Here is a 27,504-nt window from a genome sequence, read left to right as displayed (position 1 = left end):
AACGTTTTACCCTCAAATGTGGGACTTTCCGGAACGAATTCTAACAGCGTGAGAAACCAAAAAATTAACAAGAATATATGAATGTTGTGAGGACTATTGGCATTAAAAATCAATTCCATGGTTTGACAAATGAAGCAAAAGCCTCCCAACATCAAGAGAAAAAAAGACACCAGCTTCTCCTGCTCTTAACCACCCCTCCCCCTCCCCCCCACACACACACCCAAACCCCCACCCTACCACCTAGAGAAAACACTATATTTTCTCCCTCTGATGTATCAGCAAGCCAAATGGTGATATCTCTGAATTTGAAGCAGCTGATTACAAGATTTTAGAGACCAAGTAGCAGGTGATCATCCTTCTATATAATTATACAAATTATATAGAGAAACAAACTTGAAACTTTTTCTTCCCTTTTATTGTTCTTTTTTCTTCTTTTTCTTCCTTTTGATTTGCATGAATAGATAGATCATCAATCAGTTAGTTTAACTCTGAGCAAACTATTAATCAAATATTAATAAATCTAGCTACCCAAAAAATTCTGGTCCTTTTACAGAGAAAATCAAGAAGCAAAGGGAAAAAATGGCAAAACTTTTCTCATTGATAGATCAATAAGATTTATATATACTTAGCTTTCTTGGATTCTTTATGATTTCTATTAGTTTCTAAGAAAAGGGTTTACTTTCTTCTCCCCCCTAATTTCACTTTTGTTTCTCTTGAGTCGAGGGTTCTATAAAAAACAGTATACACACTATCCTCCTCAAATTTCATTTGTGAACTTACACGGGTATATTATTATTGTTGTTATCATCTTGCGTTGACTTGGTCAAACAAATCAGTTAGATAAATGTATTATAATTTGATACAAGGATGATAAGTAGAATTTTCAAAGAGTAATTCTACTTTTTTAACAATCTGCGTATTATGATGAATTAAATGGGGAGCCCGGTGCGTAAATTATCCTGTTTTCATGTAGGTTTTAGAGAAAACCTGTACAACAAGAGGGTGTGATATAGGAAGCACATCTTGATGTGGCTGATTCTACCGTTCGAACCCGTTTAAATCATACGGAGATAACTTAGCCATTGCTCTAGCCTTCCTTCTATTCTGATGAAATAACTATTGCTTGCAAAAGAAGCTAGGGTTAATCAGGAATAGACATTAATGAAGCTTTTTTTTATTCTTTGTGAAGTATCTTAATCTGGTTAATTAAAAGTATTGCAATATCCCTTATCAAGTTAATTAATCTAATTAGAAGATGTATATAAATGATATTTTTATTTTATCTATGATGCATTAGCTTCTGTGTTGTGATTTATTTATTTATTTTTTCATTTTTTTTGGCGCTAAAAATGAAATACCCTTTTTGTTCCCTTTCATTTAACATAGCATAACTTTGAATTAATTTTGTTATACTTTTTTTAATCAAGAAAATTCTGCATTTTTGTTCTCCCGCTTTTCTTTTCTTTTTTTCTTTTCCCTAAAGAACCTACCAACTTCAGCTTGTTTGTTTGAGAGTTAAGTTTTCTTTACGTCATATGCTGTTACATTTATATTGGTAGGAAAAAATAAACATATAGAAATTACCATTGAATTTCCCGACAGATTTTATACCTGCTACATTTCATTTTTCACATCTGTCAACTTCCTAACAAGAAGTTTAACACTGTCAGAAATTTATTCCACGGTTGGAGAGTGTAAAACTGCAGGTACAACAACAGACTGGATACAAATATATACATGTCCACTACATTAAGATTCTTAAAGAGATAGATATAGATAGTACCATAATAAATTAACTCATGTTTTAATTTAGATGACGCATTTCGCTTATCGAGAGTTAATTTGACTAAACTTTAAAGCTAAATTGAATTAGTTCAACTCAATATTTTAAAATTTAAATTTAAATATTTAATAACCATACGAAAACTACTATAAGTTACAATTTTTCTCATGTCAATACGATAAAACAAATTCTAAAATGTTGGTCAAATATCACATAGTTTGACTCTTGATAAGCGAAAATGTGTCATCTAAATTGAAATTGATGGAGTAATTCTTATTACTACTCCCTCTGTCCCAATTTGTTAGATGTATTTTCTATAATTAAACTTTTCAATTTTGACCATAAATTCTGACATAAACTCTTTTATTTTTAAAATAAAATTTATATATTTAGAAACTACATTAAAAGTACTATAAGTCACAATAATTAATAATTCAAAGTATTTAAAAGACATATAAAAAATTTGTTTGACCCAAAATTTTGATCTGGGTTCAACCAATTAGATTTAAATAAAATATAGTCAATCTTAGCCAATATTAATATCCAAAGATATGTTAACTGATTTTGTAATAAGATAATATATGTGTTTGACCGAATGACGATAAATGTGGACAATACTAACAATATTTAATGACTCAAAAGGAGGAGGAGAGCACTAAATAGCAATAAATAACAATGAATGACATTTAAGTAAATAAGAACATGTAAGTCACCTCAAAAAGGGTGAGATATATGGATATTCCTTCTAACAATGATGAATGATTGATGAACCTTTGAACATTCACGTTGTTCTTGCTTCAAGTGAAAACAATAGGCAAGAATCTTATTAAAAAGGTATTTTTCATGTGCTTGCAATAAAGCTAGATTCTCACTATAAAATCAATGTGTTTTCCTATAAGTGAATATCTTATGTCCCCTATCCTTGTGTCTCTTTCTATTTATAGGGAACATTTACCTAGAATACCCTAATAGTACAGGTACAGAGAATATCCACTAGAATATTCTCCTTTGATGTCTTATCCTAAAATTAGTCATTATTCACTCTATTTATGGTGAGTACTCGACCTCGATCCTGATCTTCGCTGACTCTTCGATCTTGATCTTCGCTGACTCTTCGACCTTGATATTTAATAGCTTCATCGGCCCTGCCCTTCACTTCTTAAGAGATCATTTCGACCTTGGGCAGGCCTTTATCAAAGTCGTACTGGCGACACATGGTAGTTTACGAGTGCCTCCTTAATACTAACACGGTTTGATCATGTCAAAGGTAATTTTTGACCCATACATTTAGTTTGGCACCCTATGTAGGGACTTCTTAACTAATCTTTTGGTTTCATTTAGATCTACAACTCACGTGAGTTGCTAACCTAACAAACCACAAGGTTTTTCTCTTTCTCTACACGTACAAGAACTTACATGGCAGGTAACTAAGCAGACAAGACTAAAATGGCAGGTGACTTCCCCGGCAACCTCATGAACGCTATCAATGAGAGATATGAAACGCTAGGCGATGACGTGACACCTACTGCCTCCCCTAGGCGCGAGAGGACGTCTCCTCGCCCCCATTATAGCACAACAAAACCAAATGGAAAAGGGGCCTCCACGTCCACAGGAGAAGGGATTCCACCGGCCATGAAAAAGCTCCTCGAAGTGTGAATGACCGGTACATTAGTAAGCGTGCTCCAAAAGCCTGCTACACGCTGCAATGAGCAGATGAACAAGGCTACCAACTAAACCCTGCCACACCAATTATAACTCACAATGTTACTAATAATGTAAGTGACATAGTCCTCACCGATGTTTTGAAGAGGATGGAAAAAATAGAGAATGGGAACCAAATGCTTAGAGATCAAATGAAAGAACATCAAGAACGAGTCGACAAATTACCGGGCGCCCCTAAGCTATTGCCAAAGAGGGATGCCGAAAGGTTCTGTCACGATCCAAAATCCACTAGTGGCCGTGATGGCGCCTAACACCGCCGTCAGTCAAGCCAATAATGTTTAGTCAATTTAATTACTTATTTTAGTATTCTGAATTCATCATTTTCCTTAATTGAACAGTATAAAAGAGAATTTACAGAGTAAATAAAAATATTTATACGATCCACAATAATGAATAACCTAAAGGAACCCCCAAGACACGGTGTCACAAGTGCATGAGCATCAACTAGGAAATAAAATAAAATACAACATCTATCTGGAATACAAGTTAGACAGGAAAATATAAATAACTCTGATGGAGACTCTGCAGGCTGCGGATCGTAACATGAGATGCAGCTCACGGTAAAGTCAAAGTAGTGGCCGCGCCTCTGCGCCCAAAGACCACCAGACATATGTGTACCTGCACAAAAAGTACAGCAATAACTCAAACTCTCAGCTAGTAGCCACCTCCTTAATCGGAGTACATATATACAATGGACCTTACCAGATAGGTCGTCACAGTTCAATCAGGAAGAACTCACAGATATGCTGGCTTTTTGACAATTATTACACACGATTTCATAGGAGTGTTTTATAGAAGTATCAAGGCGTACGACCCGATCCATCATAACATTACCAAACCATAGATACATCTATTTTATTTTCTAGGCGAACAGCTCACTCCCATGAGAGTGTGGTACATAAATTCCGCCGTGGCGTACGACCCAATCCATCATAGTGTGCGCATTGCCGAGGGTCGAACGGCACGAACCATAGATGTATCTATCCTGCCGAGGCGAACGGCCCGATCCCATTAGAATAAGAAGCTTTGACGAGTCCGCGACCCTACTCAAGAATAGTCATGTGAGTGATAGATTTTTAAGGAAATATTTCGATGAGAACGCATAACACGGGAGAATTTCGTAGGAGAGCACAATTAAATCCGCGGCTTATCGTGAAGCCCATCAAATCTCTACAATAGCAAGCCTATTACTCTACGCAATTCTAGTCTCAAGTCGTAATGTAAAATAAGGGAATTTACTAGGCAAGAGACAATTCAAATAGTACAATTATAGCATGGCAGAAACCTAAGTCTACCCGGGCATAACATGAATCTAGCTACGCATAGACTCTCGTCACCTGGTGCGTACGTAGCCCCCACAATAAGTAACACATAACAAATACATCACCTAGGAGTGGTTTCCCCCTCACAGAATTAGACATGAGACTTACCTCGCTCCGAAGTTCCATAACCGGCTCCGAGGCCTCTCTAACACCTCAAATCAAAGCCCGTCGATCCAAAGCTATTCAAACAACGTACAAACCAGTCAAAATATATTCTAATATCCATAATTAATCATTTTAAACAATTTCCAACTCCGCTTGAGCAGTCTATAAAATCAACCCTCAGGCCCACGTGCCCGAATTCTGAAAATTTTTGAAGATAAACTTTAACCATAACATTACTAACTTGAATATACAATTTATCCTTAATTCCATTTCCAAGACCGTGGTAAAAATCCAAAATTATCAATTCTAGGTTTTCTTACCAAAATTCCACAATATTTCCCTAATTTTCTTCTTTAAATCCACATATAAACCTTACATTTAGCTCACAATAAGTGAGAAATTACTTACCTTATGTTACATGATGAAAACTTCTCAAAATCGCTCAAGAACCGAGCTCCAAAAATCCAAAACAAAAATGGAGAAAATGACCAAGTTCGACCCCTTAATATTCTGCCCAGTTTCGCTTCTGCGGCCAATTGTGCGCATCTGCGGCGTCACTTTTACGAAGCCCCCTATCCAGTCGCACTCTCGCACCTGCGGAAATAATTTCGCTACTGCGCCCTCGCAGGTGCCAGTCTCCCTTGTGCATCTGTGAAGCCAACCGCTTCTGCGCTAGAGATTTCTTCTTCTGCGTGTCCGCTTTTGCGGACCTTTCTCCACTTCTGCGCGCCTTCACCCCAGGCCTCATTCCGCTCATGCGCTCCTTCCTCCGCAAAAGCGGCTCCGGTTCTGCGGTCTTTGCATCTCACCTGCGACCATAGGCCACCTTCTCCTGGTCCTCTTTTGCGCCCAAATGCTCGCTTCTGCGAGCTCGCACCTGCGATCAAAGCTCAGCAGAGCCCAGCCTTCAGCAATCTCACAACTTCAACTTTTGATCCGTTAACCATCCGAAATCAACCTGTGGCCCCCGGGATCTCAACCAAATATACCAACCAGTCCTAAAACACAATAAGAACTTAGTCGAGCCTTCAAATCACATCAAGCAGCGCTAAAATCACGAATCACAACCCAATTCGAGCTTAATGAACTTTAGAACTTCAAACTTCTATATTCGACGCCGAAACCTATAAAATCAAACTTCCGAAATCGGAATCCGAAATCGGAAGCCGACCCGGTCAAAAGTTCACTCCCGGTCAAACTTCCCAAAAATCATCCAATTTCCAACTTTTACCAATTCACGCCGAAATAACCTACGGATCTCCAAATCAACATCCGGACACGCTCCTAAGACCAAAATTATCATACGAACCCATTGAAACCTTCAAATCCCGATTCCAAATTCATCTACGCAAAAGTCAAACCTTAGTCAATTCTTCCAACTTAAAGCTTCCGAAATTAGAATTTTCTTTCCAAATCTACTCTGAACCTCCCAAAATTAAATTCCGACTACACGTACAAGTCATAATACCTGAAGTGAAGCTATTCAAGGCCTCAAACTACCGAACGATGTGCTAGAGCTCAAAACGACTGGTCGGGTCATTACAGATTCATAGAGCAGCCGTATAACGAGGAAGTAGCCCCGCATGCCATACCGAAGACCTTCGAAATGCCGTTGTATCTCTGGATATATGATGTAAGGACCGACCCCGAAGATCATGTAACTCATTACGTCACCGTCATGAAGGGCAACAACCTTACCAAGGAACATGTGTCCTCTATTTTGCTGAAGAAATTTGGCGAAACCCTCACTAGAGGAGCATTAACATGGTATTCACAGCTACCAGCCCGCTCCATTGAAAACTTCGAAGAAATGGCCGATAAGTTTGTGACAGCACATGCTGGGGCCAAGAAAGCCGAAACAAGAGTAAACAACATCTTCGCCATCAAGCAGCCCCTAGGAGATAGACTAAGGGACTTCTTCACCCAATTCAACAGGGTAAGGATGACCCTACCAAATGTGTCCGAGGGGATGGCAGTCGCAGCCTTTCTGACCGGGTTGAGTAGAAAGGGTTCAAAAGTGACCAGAAAGTTACTGAGCCGGTAGACTAAGTACCCTCTAACCACCTGGGACGAAATCCCTAATGCTCACTGTGCCGAAGTCCGAGCAGTTGATGACGACCTCAACAGACCGACTAGGCGACTCATCTCGGTACAATCCAAGCCCAGGAAAAAATGAAGAGATAACATAAGGAGGGATCACCCGGTCTCACGACCAAGCAGGGAACGATGGCCCCTATCTAGGCTAAGGATAGGGATTCACCAGAATGAGAGAGGTATTTCCCCCTTATTGTCTACTCACAATTTTTGTGTGTCACCTACAGATATAGTCTATGCCCTGGAGAAACTCGAAATGAAGGTGAAGTGGCTGCCAAAAATGAGGTCCGACCCAAGCACCAGAAAATCTGTCGCCGTCTGCGAATTCCACCAGGAACGCGGACACAAGATAGAAGATTGCATCGCCTTAAGGCAAGAGGTTGTGAACATGTTGCAGCAAGGAAACCTCAAAGAGCTGTTGAGTGATAAGGGGAGGAACAACTTTGCCAGAGGTCATGAACGGCAAGGCCTGCCAAAGCCGTTGTCACCGGCTCATACCATCAACATGATTATCGACAGCAACGACTATGCCACCATCAATGACGTTAAGTTCACCGCCACTCACAAGCTCAAAAGATCTATCACCCACGTACAGTATAACACTCAAAGTAAGTATCATCTTAGATGAGTCGGATGCTGACGATTTGGCTTTCCCTCACAATGATGCTCTCGTCATTACTTTACGAATTTTAGATACTGATGTCAAATGTATTATGGTAGATGATGGGAGTGGAGTGTGCATTATCCATCTCCGAGTCCTCGCCCAGATGAGACTCGAGGACAAGATAATACCACACTGCATCATACTAATCGATTTTAGTAATGCAGTTGAACGGACATCGGGCAAAATTACACTCCCCTTCTTAGCCCTCTGGAGACAACATTCCACATCATGGACCAGGCCACCGCATATAATGCCATAGTAGGATGACTGTGGATACATCCCATGAGATTCCCAGATATGAGTAACAACGAGGTCAAGTATGAGGCCGTAATTGCAGGGTTGAGACTAACACTCAAATACGGGGCGAAGTGCTTGAAACTCTATTGTGATTCATAGCTCGTAATCAACCAAATCATAGGGAATTTCTAAATAAAAGAACAAAGGTTGTATAAATATCAAATTGAGATCTTTAAGCTACTACCCAAGTTTGACTAATGCCGGCTTGACCAGATCCCGCATGCCCAGAATGTCGAAGCGGACGTCCTCGCCAAATTGGCCGCAACCTGCGACCGGGGATAAAAGTGTAGTCGACCTCCTCAACTTGTTATTCGAACAAATCTAGGTAAGATCTGTAAGTTTATCTTGGGATTGACGCAATTATATTATCACCTACTTGCAGGACGACATACTCCCAAACGGAAAAAAGGAACACAAAAAACTAAGAATGCAGGCAACCAGATATAACCTACTTCGTAACGACTTATACAAGAGAACATACGACGGCCCTCTCGCGAAGTGTTTGGGTCCCAACCAAACCCAGCGCATCCTCGAAGAAGTCCAGGAAAGGCCGTTGCGACGCTCATTCCAGCGATCGAGCGCTCGTTAGGTGTCTCATACGAGTAGGATACTACTGGCCCACCATGAAAAAATGCCTCAAAATTTGTGAATAAATGCGAACAATGTCAGAAATATGCCTCAATAATCCACCAAGCAGGCGAACATCTTCACTCAGTTACCTCTCCAAGGCCGTTCATCAAGTGGGGAATGGAAATCGTGGCCCCCTTCCCAGCAAGGCGAGGTAATGTACGGTTTTATTTAGTTTTAACTGACTATTTCTCTAAATGGGTGGAAGCGGGAGCATTCTCCCAAATACACGAACAAGAGGTAATCAACTTCATATGGAAAAACATCATCTGCCGATGCGAACTACCCAAAGAGATCAACTGCGACAACGGACCCCAGTTCACAGGAAAGAAAACTGCCAAATTCCTCAAGAAATGGAATATTAAGAGGATACTTTCAACCCCTTATTATCCAGTAGGTAACGGGCATGCAAAATTCTCCAACAAGTCCATATTAAACATCATGAAGAAAAAACTCGAAGACGGCAAGGGATTGTGGTCGGAAATACTCCCAGAAGTATTGTAGGTGTATAGAACCACCCCGAAGACAAGCATAGGAGAGACGCTATACTCTCTGGTCTACCGAACCGAAGCAGTTATACCAGTCGAGGTCGGAGAACCCAACCTAAGGTACTCCCATGAAAGCAGCACTAGCAATGACGAGAGTAGAAGGTGAAGAGATATGGCGTATATAAGAATGGTCACCGAAAAGCAGCAAATGGAACGTTACTACAAAAAGAAGGCAAAGGTCCGGCCGCTCAAAGTCGGAGACTACGTACTCAAGGCCAAAACCCAAGCAAGCATATATCCACGGGAAGGAAAACTAGGAACAAACTAGGACGGTCCGTACAAAATTATAGCCAAAGCAAACAAGGGTTCATTCCAACTAAAGACAATGGAAGGAAAACAATTACCAAACAATTGGAACATCAGCCACTGCAAATACTTCAACTTCTAAAGAGAAAGAAGTGCCCCCTCCCCTTTCGTACTCTTTTTCTCTCACTTGAATTTTATCCCATTAGGGTTTTCTCAAGGAGGTTTTTAATGAAGCGACAAAAGGGACACTTCGAGTTGAAGTATGCAAAGAACAGACTGGTTTCTCTTTCATTTCCCGACTCCTTAATACTCTCCAAGTCGAACAATGAAGGGCCTAGATAGACTGGTATTGGGACTAGAATGTCGGCCAATGCCCAAGTTGTAACTTTCTCCAATTATGTAATCAAAACAACAACGTCAAAGTAATGGAAACTTGCATTTATTAAAATTGCCTTAACAAAAGGTTAAGTTCGACAAAGTTCGAACAATACTTACCGGCCTTGTGCCACAATTTGACAAAATGTTAAGTTCGACCAAGCTCGAATAACACATACCGGCCCTTGGCCATGATTTAACAAAATATTAAGTTCGACCAAGCTCGAATAACACCTACCAGCCCTCGGCCACGATTTAACAAAAGGTTAAGTTCGACCAAACTCAAACAACATCTACCGACCCTCGGCCACGTCTCGATAGAAGATTGAATTCAACCGCACAAAAGGCTAAGTCCCACCAAGTTCGTACTTAACCTATTGATCCTCAACTAAGGAGACATACTCGATCTATGTAGATAAAGGGATGATCCAACCTATGGCTATTCAGCCCAAGGACTAGGATCATCTAGAGGACGAAAACAAAAATATGAAGGAACAAAACATACAAGTACAGAAACAAATCACGGCAAATAAGATAGGCACAAATGAAAGCAAAAATCAACTTTGATATTCATAGACAAACGTTTGTTACAAAGGCTCTTGGAGACGCCAAACCAAAACACACAAAAATGCTAAAAAAGAACTACTGGCCATCGCCATCACGACCTATGACGTCCTCATTAGCCCGACCTTCAGCAACATCACCACCCTGACCATTGACACCATCATTGTCCCGACCTTCAGCGTCCTATCCATCCTCGCCCTGAGGGTAAAAAGAATCGTACTAGGCATTTTCATCAAGATGATCCATGGCATCCTCCTCATTCTCATCCTCTTCACCAGGACGAGGCATATTAGGGTCGTAGCCACAAGCAAGTCGAGCCTCACGAGCCTTGACCCGAGCATCCTCAAAGGCCGCCCCAGAAATAGAGCCTGTCGTATGCAACTCATGAAACACATCCAGTCGGGCCTCGACATGAATCCATTATTCATATAACTCACAGGGGATATTGGGGAAGCCAGAAGCATTAGACGAAGAAGGCCGCGCAAGCAGTTGGGCTTCTCAACCTCCAAAGCAGCAACTCATTCATAAAGATCAAGGTTTCCTTTTCCAAATCCCCGATCTTCTCCTCAAGCCGGTCTTCCTTAGCGCTCGTCGTCGATAGGTCATTATCCCGGTCAGAACGAAAGGTTTGGTTCGCCAACTCGAGGAACTCCACCCTCCTCTGAGCTTCCATCTGAGAAGACTCCGCCTTCTCAAGCTCCTCCTGCTTCTCGAAAATCTCACCGCTAAGAGCCTCCGCCTTGAACTGGCACTCTTTAAGTTGGGCTCGTAGTTGGACCACTTGGGCTTGAAGATCACTGCATTGGGCCTCTACACCACTACTAAGCTCGAGCTCTTCCCCTTTTTTCCTCAACGTCCCTTCGAAGATGCTACACTTCTCTACGGCCTGCATCAGCTATTCATCCCTCTTCTTCAAGTCTTCCCTCAGGGCTCGCACATTGCAGCCTTCACAAAATCGATCCCGGAGCTCCTGGTACTTTCCACGGCACGTCATATACTTATCTTTTAGCTTCACATAAATTTCTTTACGCCTATTCTCCCACCAGACACTCTTAATATTTAGAATAACCATCTATAAGATGAAGAAAAAATGTTAGAACTTGCAAAGAAACTAAGGCATAAGGAAAGGAACAGACGATAGTCGTACTTACCCTAAGAGAGAGACTAACAGTGTTATTCGACAGGATACCGTCGTTTATCTTCTCGAGGGTCGTACCCTTAATCTCAAAATAGAGAGGACCAAGGGCAAGGATTACCTCCATTTACAAGTAGATTACGATCCATTGGGATCCTAATAGTCCTAGAGCCCCCCTTCAACCTCACCTCAAGTTGAATAAGTCCCTTATCAATCATACTCAACTCATCCAGATCAATATCAGAGTCAGATCCGGCGTCCTCCTCAACAACGGTCTTCCCTTTGTCACCAGCAGACGAGAAGACATCTAGTGCAGCCCTAGAGGATAAAGCCTCATCTTGTATCGAAAGAGCACGGTTGTCATCAAGAACCTCCCTTTCGACCGTCTCCCCCTCTGGATACCGGTGCATCGACCTCCTCTAGGTGCGGGGCCTCGAAATCCATTCCAGTGCTATCTCTAACATGCAATATGGTCATCTCTCAAAGAACGAAGTCACCCTATTCTAAGTTAATGGCTATTGGTCTCTCTCCTCCCGTGTCTACGACACTCCTCTTAAGGGGCATTAGTCTGATTCATCAGGGGAGACATCGTCATCCTTGTCAACCAGTGAAAAAGGTTGAGGAGCAAAAGCAGTAGACGGAACGAAGATAGGCTCTTGGACTACGGTAGCCAAGACAAGGGCAGGTACGGAAGGTGCAGTGGTCGTAACGGAGGCAGAAGCCGAAGGCACATCAGCCTTAGTCTGAAAAGATGGCACCGGCGCCCGACACCTCCGAGAAGATCCTCGTCTGGGAAAGAGACAAACGTTGAAGTTAGTAGAACGAATCGACATACAATGGAGAAGAAATTACTTGTCGATGAAAAGAGTCGGTTTGAACTTCTTGAAGAATCTCGGCCAGTCATGGCTTCCTACGACATGGGAGAGGAGTTGCTAGACCCAATTGGAAATGCACGTGACTAAAAGGGGAGGCTAGTTGTTGGCTACAAGAAAGGGAAAATCCTTCATCTAACTCATAGCAAGTAAAAGAATAAAGATAGAAATAGGGTGCTTACGTATGTAGTTCCAAGCCTCAGGAAAGCCATCAACGTTAGCCACAACGTCCTCAGTTTTGACGTAGAAGAAGTTGAGCTAGAACTGACGACTGGCCTTGTCGTACGTCTTCATGACCAAGCATTTTCCTCCACAGTGGCTAAGGTTCAACATCGTTCTCCTATAGAAGCTAGGGGCGAATAGATGCACCAAATGCCGCAGCGTTAGTTCGACCCCGGCTAGCTTGGCAAATTTAGTCAGCATTCTGATAATCTTATAGACATACGGTGCAAGCTGAGCAGGGCAGACGTCGTAGTGACGACAAATTTCTTCCACCAACTAAAGAAGAGGGAACAAATAACCGATGAGAAAGAGGTAGGATTATAGAGCGATGTATCCAGGGAGATGAACATGCACCACGCCCCCTTCGGCTGGGATCAATTAGACGTGATTTGGAAGACCGAACTTGGCTTTGAATTTCGCCAATTCTTTGGATGTCATCGTCGATAGAAAAATCCCGGGTGCAGTGTTCGGTGATCGGGCGAGATTAGACCTGACGTCGGGGTTATGTGGGATTATCTCCTCCACTAACGGAAAAGCTTCATCCTCAGCAATGGTAGAAACACTCTCCCCATGGGAGGGAAACACAACTTCCAAGGGAGCAACGCAACTCCCTTCAACAACATTTGAGGGCAAGTTAGACATGATTCAAGATGATGATGAAGAATACGAAAGGGAGAGATTGGGGGATGATGTAGGGCAAAGAAACAAGGAAAGGAGATTCAGAGAAAAAAGATGCAGAGAAGAAAGCTGGTGTTTCGAAAAGTTAGAAGAACAAAATTTTCCAATTTAGGTCCAAGAACCTCTATTTATAGAAATCATGGCACTAAACCCGAAATGGCTCGTCATAATTGGCACCTAAATCAAAACGGCATATCTAATCAAGGGTCACATATGAATCGAAGCAACACATCGGGAACATATGTCATATTGACGCATGATGTCATGATGTCACTCAAACTCTTAGACAAGATAACTCCAACAATTACTCGGGAAACCTAAAGAATTTGAAATATGTAGCCCACAGAGGGCCACGTAATATGTAGCCCACAGAGGGCCGACCTCAATAAGAAGAGGGACTAACTGTATGGGTCAAAAGTTACCTTTGATACGATCAAACCGTGTTAGCATTAAGGAGGCACTCATGGACTGCCACACAGTACGACTTCGATAAAGGCCTACCCAAGGTCGAAGTGATATCTTAAGAAGAGAAAGGAAAGGCTGACGAAGCTATTAAAGATCAAGGTCGAAGAGTCAACGAAGATCAAGATCGAAGGAGAATATTTTAGTGGATATTCTCTGTACCTATACTATTAGGATATTCTAGGTAAATATTCCATATAAATAGAAAGAGATATAAGGATAGGGGACATAAGATATTCACTTGATCCAAGAACAACCTGAATGTTCAAAGGCTCATCAATCATTCATCATTGTCAGAAGGAATATCCACAGATCTCACCCCTTTTTCGGGTGACTCTCATGTTTTTATTTACTTAAATGTCATTCATTGCTATTTATTGTTATTTAATGCTATCCTCCTCCTTTTGAGTCATTAAATATTATTAGTATTGTCCATATTTACTGCTATTCGATTAAACACACATATTATCTTACTACAAAAATAGTTAACATATCTTTTGGATATTAATATTGGCTAAGATTGACTCTATTTTATTTAAATTAAATGTTTGAACCCGAATCTAAATATTGGGTCAAACGGAATCGTGAACAAAGAAAAACTCGTTATGCTCTCAAAATCCAAAATGCATCAAACAAATTGGGACAGAGGGAGTATGCTTTTTATATTTTTATATACTTCCAAGTATAAGAAGTAGCTGACAGTTGAACTCGAAAGAAGTTCGCCGTGAAACTTTTCTTAAGCAAATGCACATCGAAATGAGATGAAAATTTGGGGAATACATAAGGGTAATAGTTCTAACTGTTGAGATACCTTTTGGATTAAAATTCAAGTTGTCAAAATCGCAAGGACCGAAAGCCTTGAGGCGGGCCAGAGGATCGGGCCAAAGCGGACAATAACTTAGCAATTAGATCTAGGTCGTTACAAAAGATTGTGATTTATGGAATTTTTAAATAAGCAATTTTTTTTTAAAAGCATAGAAATTGGTATGTGATTTAACTACAAACAATAAACAAGTTAATCCTCATTTCCTAATCATGCCATTTCTTTCAAGACGTACGGAGGAATATATTTATATGTCAGATGAAGAAATAGATATAGAATTTCCTCTCCCAAAGAAAAACACTTAAAATGTGCATTGTTCACTAGAATTGAAATTTCAAGTTGTAGGCTTTACGTGGTAGTTTATGCTCTATACACCACAAATATTCTCTTATGTCAATTTATAGATTTCAAAAATATTGAGAATTCCTAATACTTTGTATGTGTATAACATTTGACATCATGATGTGATTAGATAGAGTAGCATCGTCAATGCGGACTCATATAATCAACCTGAACTTGTTTAAAACTGAAGCGTAGTTATTTTATTCTTTTATTTCGATATGTTTTACTTTTATTCCAACATATTGATTCCTATTTTTTGTTTTGTAAATACACCAATTCAGGCATGTTCTTGCATCAAGAAACTCTTTGTAGTAATGTTTGTCTAAGGCTAATAGCAAGTGAGAAATACATGGAAAAGGTGTCATATTCCATTGATTTGAATGAAGAAGCTAATAACAAAAGGGAAACTGATGAAACCATTGAACTTAGTGATGACATGATTGAGAAAACAGCAGAAGGAAACAGTAGCTCTGAGGATATTGGAAATTATGAAAATAAGAGCAGCAGAGTTAGGCAATATGTTCGATCAAAATTGCCAAGGCTTCGTTGGACTCCTGACCTTCATCTCTCTTTTGTTCGTGCCATTGAAAGACTAGGTGGTCAAGAAAGTAAGTACATCTTCTACTTTAAAATGTAGGTATACACCGTGCGTAGAATTTTTACACTATCTGGTCACATATACTTTGTTATAGTCAGTAAACAAATTTATTTTCAAGATTATAAATATCATATTTTAAGGAGGCTTACCGTAGATATCCTTTGGTTAACGTGATACTGTTAAAAAAATATATACGATGTATATAACTTAAACTCTTTTAGAAATATATCGATGATGCATTTTTTATACTATTGGGTCACATATACTTGTCATAGCAAGTAAGTAATCTTATTTTCAAGATTATAAATTTCACATTTTAAGGAGGCTCTTACCATAGATATTCTTTGGTTGACGTAATATTGTTAAAAAAATATATAATTATACTGACGATATATATAACTTAAACTCTTTTAAAAATATATTGACGATGCATTTTTTATACTATCGGGTCACATATACCTATCATAGCAGGTATAAATTTCACATTTTAAGAAGGCTTACTATAGATATCCTTTGGTTGACCTGATATTATTAAAAAAATATTTTTATACTGACCATGTATAAAACTTAAACCCTTTTCAAAATATATTGATGATATATTTTTATACTATCAGGTCACACTACTTATCATAGCAGATAAGCTGTCTTATTTTCAAGATTGTTTCACATTTAAGGAGGCTTACCGTAGATATCCTTTGATTGACATGATATTGTTAAAAAATATACTTACACTAACGATGTGTATAAATTAAACTCTTGTAAAAATATACCGACTATGCATTTTTTACACTATCGGATCACATATCCCTATCATAGCAGGTAAGCTATCTTATTTATAATATTGTAAATTTCATATTTTAAGGAGGCTTACCGAGATATCCTTTAGTTCACGTGATAGTGTAAAAAACTATATTTACCTTGACAATGTATATAACTTAAATTTGTTTAGTGTAAACATGATATTAATTGGTTCTTCAGATGATGAATGTGAGAGGACTCAGCATTGCCCATGTAAAAAGTCATCTGCAGATGTATCGAAGCAAGAAACTTGGAGAGTTTGGACAAGGTAAAACCCTCAAAAACAAATTGCAAGTTTTTCCTTCTTTTGGGCTACTTTTGCAAGGTAAGCATTGATACCTATATCAAAATTCAGTAGCCTAAGTTAAGAAAATTCCTTGAAAACTAGGATTACTACAAGCATTTCCTAGGCATTATTCAATTCTTAAGATAGGAAAAGTCACTCAGTAGCCGAGCCAGAAATTTGTCTTTCACACACATATTTATACTAAGTAATATGAATTCTCATTTTAATTAATAGCGGGTAAGTATTTATCTTTAATATTATGCAATTCTTAAGATAGGCAGTAGAATTAATGGTGGAGCCAAAATTTTATACTCCAACGTAACTTAAAAAATTACGAGATTGTCATACATATAGTTGGGATTTAAACCTTAGCAACTTATATAACCCCTTTTTCACTACACTAGACTATTTTGTTTATGTGAAGGACATTTAATAGTTTATATATAAAAAACGTTTCACAATATAATTTTCTGATAATGGGAATTGAATCTCGTTTAGCGCACCACTGGAAGTAGTATTAAGTTCAAATGATATGTTTAAATCCTGACCCCACCTCTGACGTATACATCTAATAATTTCTGTATGCCCTTTTTCTATTTTTCAATGATATACAAGCTATTGAACTTACATGGTGCTTCTTTTTGACAGTACTAGGCCATGCTCATAGACCAATGCAAGGAAAAAGTTATTTCTGTGGAAATTTAAGCCAAAGATTTAACCCTCTTCAAGACTTCAAAATGAAGAATGGTGCAATTGTGTTAGCAAGGAATTTTAATAATGATGATAACGTTAACCACCATTTCCAAAATTCACTTTCCAGACATCGACATGAGACAAAGGAAAAATTTTCCAGGTGACCTAGTTAATTAGTATTCCCTCTATTCCATTTTATTATAACTTTCTCGGCCTTTTGGCTAAGATCAAGTATAGTATTTGTTCTTATCAGTTTAATATCTGATATATGGATTATCAGCCCATGCAATATTAACTCGTTTTTTAAGGGAGAAGACCCAGTAGGGTAGCTTGCTACCTGGGCCTTCGCACGTCGCCTAGGCGTTGTATTACAGCCCAGGCCAAGCGTACCCTAACAAAGAAAAGAAAAAGATATTCCATTTTATGTGACACTATTTCTCTTTGACACTAGTTAAATAATGACAACTTTCTATATTTGGAAAAAATTCAGCTTTAAACTTTTTATTTTATATATCCTTATTAACATGATTTATAGCTACACTAATATCATGGCATGTTTACGACCACAAATTTCAGAAGTTTTTCTTTCTTTTAAAATTCTGTGCTTAATCAAATAAATTCACATAAAATGAAACTGAGGGAGTAATATGTATCACATTGCTCTTAAGATTTTGAGAAGCCTGAAATTCTCTTTATCTAACGTCTACTATCAATATTCTTACTCAATTTGCTCATATATACAGATATTTGGAATGGTCTTCCAATCAAGGAACCAACAATTTGTTCAGAATGAAAATCTTGCAGACTGGAAACCATGAAATCGGTCCTGTTAGACAAAGCCATTTTCTTGAAGAAAAACGGTGGCCTCCAATTAGTGAATTTAAGGAAAATCAATATGGGAAGGGAAAGAGGGTTTCTTTGTCAAATATTTCCTCCAATAAGAATTCTCAATCTTTGTTTCAACAAAATAATTTTGTACAACAACCCAAGTGGAGGTGCAGATACAATAGCCTTGAGCCAAAGTTTGAGACTCCTTTCAGACTTGAGGTAAATCTTTTCAGATTTAGTTTGAGTTTTACTTCTATATGTAACCGAGTTTTTATACTAGTAGGCCACTTGAAAGATAAAACAAGTAACTAGCAGTAATAAGTAGAACAAGTTACCTGGAAAAATAATACATAAATTCAGGTATAACATGTTAAATTACTCATAGTATGTAGGGCAGCCCGGTGCATAATGTATGCCGCATTCACGTAGGGCCCGGGGAACTGCCGCACCTTAAGAGTGTGATGTAGACACCCTACCATCTGTTTTAAAAGGAAGAATTGGGACTCGCACCAGGGCGGAGAACTCGTAAAACGCCCCTGGGATTATGGGTGGGGCTTAGTTCCGTGAGATTTACGCCTCAGTCGTCGGGGCTTACGCCCCGGACATGCCCAACACCCAGCGTACTGGGCTCGCCTAATAGAATTTTATGCAATTATGTGTAACTAACCTTATAAATCCACAAATTTTCTTAATAAATCGTTAACTATTCAAAATTACTTTTTTCTTAATCTTAAACCATTAAGTTGAGAATATTTAATATCATAATTAAAATAAATATTATTGCACGTTATCCACTAAGACTGCTATGATAGTAAATATTAAATAAATCTTTCATTTAAAAATATCTATTTATTAACTTTTGTTATGTCTTTATGATATAATAGTCCATAATTATTTTATAATTATTTTCATAAATATTATTGTTTTCATGTTTACGAGATACAATACTTATTAAATTAATAGCTCAATATTAACTATTAACTATTTACAAATAATTTGTTATCTTGGTATATTGTATGGTGACTTATGTGTCACTTTATTAACTTGTTGAAACTTAAAAATAAATGATGCTAGAGAATCATATTTAAATTGTGAATTATGTTTTTATATAAATTCTCTTTTAAATAGAAAGCATATTAAATAAAAGGAATATTTAAAAAAATATCAATTTATAATATCGAAATTCTTTCAAGATTCATTACTCCTTAAGAGATAGGTATAAGATTTTGTATCGAATACATTACTTTTGATGTTTGACTTCTAACGGCGTTGCATCTAATTTGCATATTATGATATATGTCATGATTTTCATATTATTCATAGTTGAGTTATAATTTATAAATATTTTAAATAGATTATTTGTTATAATTTTGTGACTTTGATGTAAATTTTATAATTATTTTTTATTTTATACTATCTTAAAATTCTTGAAATTAGTAAAATTTAAAGATCCATAGGGCGTACTCAGGATTTACGCCTCGCTTTGTCAGAGTTAAAATGTCCCACCTCACGCCCCCACCTTTTAAAATATTGACCCTACCATAATACAAGTGTTAGTATAAAGAGAAATTTTTATACTGTTAGTGTATAGAAGTTAAACACTTATAATTAGAGCATTCAATTAGTTTAACTTGAGTATTAGTTTATGAAATCAAAGGTTAATGTGCTAAGTATGAAATTTGTTTTGTTGTTGCTAAGCAATAACTCACTTGTCAAATGGAAGATTTTCCACTTGTTTTAATTGTTGCTTTACTTCTTATATTAATTTTGACGTGCAGATGAAAAGAGACAAGAGGTTAAGCGAAACAGATTGGTTGGCTGATTTGCAACTAGGACTGAGCACAGTAGACAATAATAAGGAGCAGATTCAGCATAGTAAGAAGGAATCAGATTCAACAATAAACACAATGCTCTCTCTTTCTTTGCCTTCTTATTCATCAAGTGCAACCTAAGAGATGGCACATTGTATTTGTCAATACGGCTCGGACTCTTCAAAAATATTATCGTACCCGTGTTAAATCCTAAAAGAGTATATTAGTTTTGGAGATTCGATATGCACCCGACAATATTTTTGAAGAATTCGAGCAACGTAGGTGTTTGTGTAGATTTCTAAAGAATATAGAAATTTGAATACCTTGATATTTTTGTTGACATATTCATATGTAGGAGCAGCCTAGGAAGGAGGCTAGTATTTGAGATCTGATCATGCATGCATAGTATCAAAAGATCCAAATGCCTTGGAGTGAGATCTCCCATGTACTTGCCCTATAGGCATTATTGCTACAATAATATAGTTCGAGTTGCTATTATATATATATATATATATATATATATATATATATATATATATATATATATATATATATGTATATATGTATGTATGTATGTAGCTATCTTAATAGCAATTTTCAGACTAAAAATAGTTAAACATCCATAATTTAGATTAACAATGGCGAAACTAGAAATTTTCGCAAGCGTGTTCAAGGTTCTAGGGTTTAAAGTATATGTATATGTATGTACGTATGTACAAAAAGTGTGTTTCGACCTATATATACATTAAAAGTTTTTTACATATTCAATGTTATTTTTCGATGAAAGATGTTCAAATGACCAGCGTTCGCTTTATACGGCTACACCACTGATTTTGAAAATGAAAATGAAATGCTAGCCATGACTAATTAGGTATGAGGGCTGCAAGGAGTGGCAGCCTGGATCAAGAAGTGGTGAAATCATTGGTCCTCAAGTGAAGGCGAACTTAAACCAATTAATTAAGTCCCCCCTTGATTGCAAATAGTATATGTAATGTCACGATCCAAAATCTATTAAAGGTCGTGATGGCGTCGGACATCGCTGTCAGGCAAGCCAACAATACATACTTAGCATAATTACCCATTGTAATATTTTTTGAAATCAAAAACTTCTTCAATAAAATAATAAAGATAAAACTCAGAGAGTAAATGATAAATATTTTTAGCAACTAAATTTCTAAACAATTCACAACCATTCCCAAAACCCGGTATCACAAGTGCATGAGCATTTACTAGGGAATTAAAATAAAATACAGCATCTGTCCAGAATACAAATTAGACAGAAAAATATAATATCTCTGAATGAGACTCTATTGGCTACGGATCGTAATACAAAATGCAGCTCACCTATGTCCCCATAATTATTAACCACACCTCTGCACCCACAAGGCCGCATAGACATATATGTACCTGCACAATAAAATATGCAGCAAGTGCAGCATGAGTACGAAAACAGCGTGTACCCAGTAAGTATCAAGCCTAATCTCGAAGAGGTAGAGGCGAGATGACCAACTTTGACACACACTATGGGTCAATAATATTAAATAATCATGAAAATAGAAATATATTATATCAACGTGATTCACAGAGTTAACATTAATTATATTGAACCAGCAGAAGTAATTAAATTTCTTCCATTCCAATAAATTTTTAATTTATCAATTAACCTCATTTACAGGAATAACAATAATTTTCTTAACAAACAGAGATAAATAAATTCTTTAAATTCCAATAATTTCCAAATTTTAATTAGCTTCACAAGCTGATTATCAAAGTATCGTGTAATTATTATTATTATTATTAAGCACGATTTCTGCCGAGGTCGTACGGCCCGATCCAGAGTTTCATGTACACTGCCGAGGGACGTGCGGCACGATCCATAGATGCATCTATCCTGTCGAGGCGTTCGGCCCGCTCCACAAAAAAGGAGGACATTTTCTTATGTACCTCCGGAAGGAGAGTATATTCATTATAAGATAAATTCGGGAGGATAAACAATTTCTTTAAATAGTTAGTTAATTTAAACAGAAAATTAAGCATATGAGATTTTCATCTTTATTATATTTACTAACAATTCACAATTTATATATCAAATAATTTAATTAAATAAAGAATACAATTTACACAAGTAATTCATGCTTTGTGTCCTAAACTACCCGGACTTTAGCATTAATAGTAGCTACGTACGGACTCTCGTGACCTCGTGCATACGTAACCCCCACAATTAGCAACCATTATTAATTTAATCACCTATGGGGTAATTTTTCCCTTATAAGATTAGACAAGAGACTTACCTCGCTCCGAAGTTCCATAACCGGCTCCCAAGCCTTTCAAATAACTCTACCGATGCCCAACGCTCCAAAACTCGCTTTCGCTTTATTAACATTCACAAGCTTTTAATCCTCTTCCGACATCGTAACATTGAGTAAAATGCTCATATGCCACCAACAAATTGATATCTACAATTACAATCCCAATTACAATCAAAATATGACTCAAACATATTTATCAATATCCATTTATGGCTCTCAAGTTGGCTACAAGCCTCCAGCTCAAATCGTCTAATAGGTTTACTTACTAGCACATTCAACTCCACTCTTATCATTCAATACCCATTTGAAGTCATCAATGATACTACATTAATTTTACAACACCGTCAAATTACTATTCATCGTCTTCCTTAACCAACATTTCCAAAATATTCAATTTGGTGATTACTTAGTTGAATATTTCCAACTAAGCTAGAAAATGATTCCATAGATTCATTGCATCCTTTAATTTTATTTCTGAGAACACTAATTATTTTTCCCTCATTTTCTCAAGAACACTATTCATGCCATGAACTAGAGTTTTTAAAATCAATTATCCAACCATAACAACTTGAAACAAATATTAGAATTACTCTCACCGACTCATAAGAAATGAGCTTGAAGCATTAGTATTACCTTCTTGAAGTTTTTCCTTGAAATTACAATGTTTGGGAAATTTGGTGTTCTTGAACAACTTGAAAGATATTTAGGGATTTTAAAGATTGAAGGATATTAATACTAGTGTTAATAGGATGTTATTAACTTAAAATATCCAAAACAAACTCATCTTGAATTCTTAAGTAGTCCCCAAGGTCGAATCCACCATGAAAGAACCAATCCCAAGCTCAAGAAAATCCCCAAAAATGGTTGTTTCCCGTGACTGCCTTATAAAGGCACAGGTGCTTCAGAGAGTTGTACCTTGCGCTGTGAAGGTTGTACCTCGTATTACAAGTTTTGCCCTGCTGGACACCTTTTACTTATACGTCCATAAGTCCTTGTAGAAATATCAAAATGACGAACGGTTGAGAGCATTAGAAACTAGACTCGAAGATCTTTCATTTGATAGGTTGTCCACTATATAACTCCTTATATATTTATATATAGGCATGCTCGTCCAAAGTTAGGTTTTTGTGTGTACTCATTTGGAACTTTAGTCTATCATGTAATTTCCAACTTGATTAAGACTTAGGGCTCTCCTTAGACCCTACATCACTTATAATATGACTCGTTCACTTATTAACATACAAACCGGCTGGAACCTTCAAATCCCGATTCCGGGGTCGTTTTCTCAAAATGTTGACCGAAGTCAACTTGCCCTTTTAAGGCTAACTTAAGGAACCAAGTGTTCCGATTTCAACCCAAACACTTCCAAATCCCGAACCAACCATCCCCGCAAGTCATAAATTATTAAAAACACATTCGGGGAGTTTTATTTAGAGGAATGGGGTTCTAAAAGTCGAAACGACTGGTTGGGTCGTTACATTCTCTCCCACTTAAATATACGTTGGTTCTCGAACGTGCTAAAGACTGTTTCGGAGTTGTCCAAAATCTCTGTTTAACACTTCGAGCACCTACCCGTGCTACCACAACCAATTGAGCACATTAGCTCGAGCAAAATCTGAAGATTCTCCCCTTTATTTAGGCAATTAAGCCTTAGAGCCCAATTCTAACATCCATAATTTTCCACCATGCTTGTTTCCAATCTATGAACATCTTATCAATCACTTCACAATGCATCAAAATAGGATTGCATACCTTTATTGAATTTAGACCATGCACCGCATCATTCACATGACCATAATAAAATCCTCCGATAACAATAGCCAAAATTCCACGAATCTGATGTTCACAACACACCTCATGATACATATAAGTCATGTTCCAACTCTTGAAATGTTTCTATGATAGAAGAAATGTGTAAAACTTCATAACCAACTGCCGAGTCAACAAATTATTGAGTCTCTCCTACTGACTAGAATCATCACCCCATTATAACCAAATAATGGTATTTGCTCTTTATTATACTTCACATAATCCGATCGCCTTGATCCCAGATCCAAAATTTTCGTCTCCCCCAGCATGAGCTACTCAGGCAATAAGCCACCTCAGACATGACAAAAAGCCTCATATGACGCCACAATGAGCTAATAAGCTACGGACTCGATTGTGATACATAAGAAAAACGAACTCTGGAAAGGATTACTCAGCCCACGTGACTAATTAGACAACTGAAAAGGTGTCATGAAACTTCCTCAGAAAATGGGACACAAAACACACAAAATAGAATATAGGGGACTGTACTCAACATCACACTATTGTGGCGTGCAACCCGATCCAAACAACATACCCGTGGCGGCGTGCCACCCGATCCGCACATGAATAATCTATAAGGAAATACTTACCGAGCTAGAATGCTCATTACTACAAAATATCCCAATATCGGACACAAGCATGCTAAGTGCATAATACCATCCCTGGAAGGACCGACATCGCCTTACACTACAAAACTCAAGCATAACTAAGGTGTGATATATGATCTGAATCTCGAGAGCCATCCTGCTCACATAACACCATCGCTCTGTGAAACCTCAACACATAAGAAATTTATCAAGTCGTTTCACTACTCACACGGCACAATATAGCATTGCATGAAATAATCGACGACAAAACGACATCCAACATCCGAATATTCTTCCATAGGGAGTGCTTATGCTGAAATGAACACATTCGGCCTGATATAGAGCCCATATTCATATTTAAATCCATCTATAGACCTCAAGCCAATTTTGATCGCACCGTACTCTGCTAATAACCTTTCAAGGATCCATAATAACTCTTTTTCCCATAATGCACAAGAACAACCATCATAACCGGAACAAACTTCCACAGTCCATAACCAAATGAATCGAGCGCCCTCCAGGCATAAATTCTCGAATCAGCGATATTACCACGATCTTCATACTTGGTTTCAATCTTCACTCATTCAAGTGACTACATGCCACTCTTACACAATACCGTGAGACACGCTCCCACGACCTTCCGCACTAGGTAACAAGTCTGCACATCCATTCTACCGTTTACTCTAATGCTGTAAAGCATATCAAGAATACACAAATCAATACACAAGGTCTCTTACACCTGACATCGACCTTAGGTGATGCCGAAAACAATACCATCTTACTTTAAATATCTAAATCCTTTTCCTGCTCATCCGAGCTCATGACATCCTTGTCAACACCAAATCGAAATCTTGAATCCTCAACTTTCGAATCCCATGCTACTTAGTGCACTTAATCACGCAAATGCGCAAGAGTACAAGAATTCCATCATAACTCCTAAACCACTAATAGGGTAAATACTTCATCATATAGAAAACTTCTACTTAACTTATTTCAAGAGAACCATTGCAATACGTGACTGAATTCCCATATCCGCAGGAAATAAACTCCTCAAGTAGTGGTCTAAACCACCATAACTCTCCCGGGATCTATCTACACATAACATGCCATAATACTTGAACTCCTCCAAATAAAAATCAATTACGGCGGCCGTCAAGCCTCGCACGTACTGCCACAAATCACATACATAGCTCAATCACTCAATGTGCTGAAGGAACTGAACATTGCCACCATCATACCAATTTAACCATTGTTAGCCGACCCGTTTTTTCTCAATGTATTCTCAACTTTCCGTAGAAATAATAATAGTTCCATTCATTACATCATGAACTCAAATCCGCATTCATCCCGAGTGACCTTATTTTATGAAACCACGCTGTTTCAAAACCATCGAATCATCTCATACCCCTCATTTTGCGCACTTTTACATCTTCAACCGGTACACCCATTTTGATACTTATTTTATGAATCCGAAGTTATTTTCTTCCGTTTCTCAAATGCTACACCACAACCTGAAAAAAACACAGAGTACTCCAAGCCCCGTTTCATAATCTGCTGCAAAAGCTCGATACTCAACCATACTACGAACTCGAGATTCTTAGGCACCGTACTTTAAATTTTTGAACCCTCTAAGACCGTTATCGAGAGTCACTTGCTCTGACTTGTTCCCAAACATGATCAATACCAAGGCTCTGCTAGCACATGGACACTTTCTTAAGGAAACACCCGACTGTCTCACTTTCCCTGTGCATTACATGTACACGAAGCATAAACTCTGAGTCTTCCAAAAACCTGAATATGAGTCGATAAGGCCAAATATGGCACACATTCCCCAAATCATTTTCTCAAATTACCACTGATGTTTTCTTCCCTTAGTTGCAATGATCCACCAATACACCGATAACCAGGAACCTCACAAATAGACAACCATGCAATCCAATTGTAGATGATGGGGCTCTCCCACTTAGCTTGAAATTACAATTACATAAATTCCGGAATCCACCGAGATTCTTTCTTCATCGTTGACATGATTCTGCACACGCAACTCGCCAAATTTCTCGAAATCCTTCAATTAAACTTTAATAAACACTCCGAACCACTAGCCACATTTACATATTAAATCTCTTACCAGGTAGCCAGTAGAATTCTTCGCAAAAGCTTCGTCAACATCAAGCGACCGCTAACCTGCTCACAGGAGATAACCCATATGTGGAAATTACATGCCGACATATTCCAACGTCATTGCACTGGGTGCAATTACTACGAAATCAGTAGATCATCCTGAGTCTGAGCTCATTCACCAGCTACATCAGTAGCTTCACTCCTCATGGACGTCAACTAGAGGTGCGATAATACATTCCAATCCAAAGTCATGTTGTATCCTTCTTCATATCCAGCAACTCCCTCCTGTTGTTTCTAATGTTCCTCAATATAGCAGCTAATATTACAACTTAAGTCCGTAGACCTAGTCATTGTCCATTCTACATCCCAAATCACTCCAAACTTTTCTCAAGACTTGTAATCATCCTACCACGTAACCCATGTGCTACCTTGCCACTCTCTCCCTTTGGTCAACCATCTCCTTCAAGCAACTAATCGACTTCTGTTTTCTTACACTTGGCCTTCTCGGAACCTAACCACCACAAGACACCTTTCGCATGTCCTTCCTCATCCTTCGATGCCCAGTTATTGCCTTAACTAAAAATCTGTCTCTGTAGCACTTGAACCAATAGGTCGTTACCAGCTTTAAACCTTTCCGAGGATTATCCTTCTCGAGCCAATAATACTAGTAACGCTATTTCGATCCTGAATCATTTCACACCATGATCTCTAATGACTACTTCCCCTATACCAATTCCTAACACCCCGCCGTGAAGGCGAGTTGAAGAAAACTATAACATCGAC

The 27,504-nt window shown here is 38.2% G+C and overlaps 3 protein-coding genes and 1 non-coding gene across 4 annotated transcripts; 3 read left to right on the top strand and 1 right to left on the bottom strand.

The window, feature by feature from the left end:
* The first annotated feature begins 225 nt into the window (after positions 1–225).
* Positions 226–20,217, top strand: LOC104085296 (uncharacterized). Its single transcript, XM_070185833.1, is given in 6 exon segments — positions 226–346; positions 15,163–15,489; positions 16,429–16,545; positions 17,212–17,416; positions 18,000–18,303; positions 19,863–20,217. Coding segments are annotated over 5 exon segments (1,125 nt in total). The 5' UTR covers positions 226–346; positions 15,163–15,164; the 3' UTR covers positions 20,037–20,217.
* Positions 6,539–7,654, top strand: LOC138899308 (uncharacterized). Its single transcript, XM_070185467.1, has 2 exons — positions 6,539–6,941; positions 7,254–7,654. The coding sequence occupies exons 1-2, from the start codon at positions 6,539–6,541 to the stop codon at positions 7,652–7,654; spliced, it is 804 nt and encodes a 267-aa protein (XP_070041568.1).
* On the bottom strand, positions 10,811–11,239 carry LOC138899307 (uncharacterized). Its single transcript, XM_070185466.1, has one exon. It carries the CDS (start codon positions 11,237–11,239, stop codon positions 10,811–10,813), a length of 429 nt encoding a protein of 142 aa, XP_070041567.1.
* LOC117273969 (U2 spliceosomal RNA) lies at positions 17,457–17,651 on the top strand. Its single transcript, XR_004504015.1, has one exon. It is a non-coding gene; the product is annotated as a U2 spliceosomal RNA (small nuclear RNA).
* Positions 20,218–27,504: the final 7,287 nt, after the last annotated feature.

This window comes from Nicotiana tomentosiformis, chromosome 9 (assembly GCF_000390325.3).
Source record: "Nicotiana tomentosiformis chromosome 9, ASM39032v3, whole genome shotgun sequence".
NCBI classification, from domain to species: domain Eukaryota; kingdom Viridiplantae; phylum Streptophyta; class Magnoliopsida; order Solanales; family Solanaceae; genus Nicotiana; species Nicotiana tomentosiformis.
Note: the sequence above shows the minus strand (reverse complement) of the source record. Positions and strands in the feature narration are given on the sequence as shown.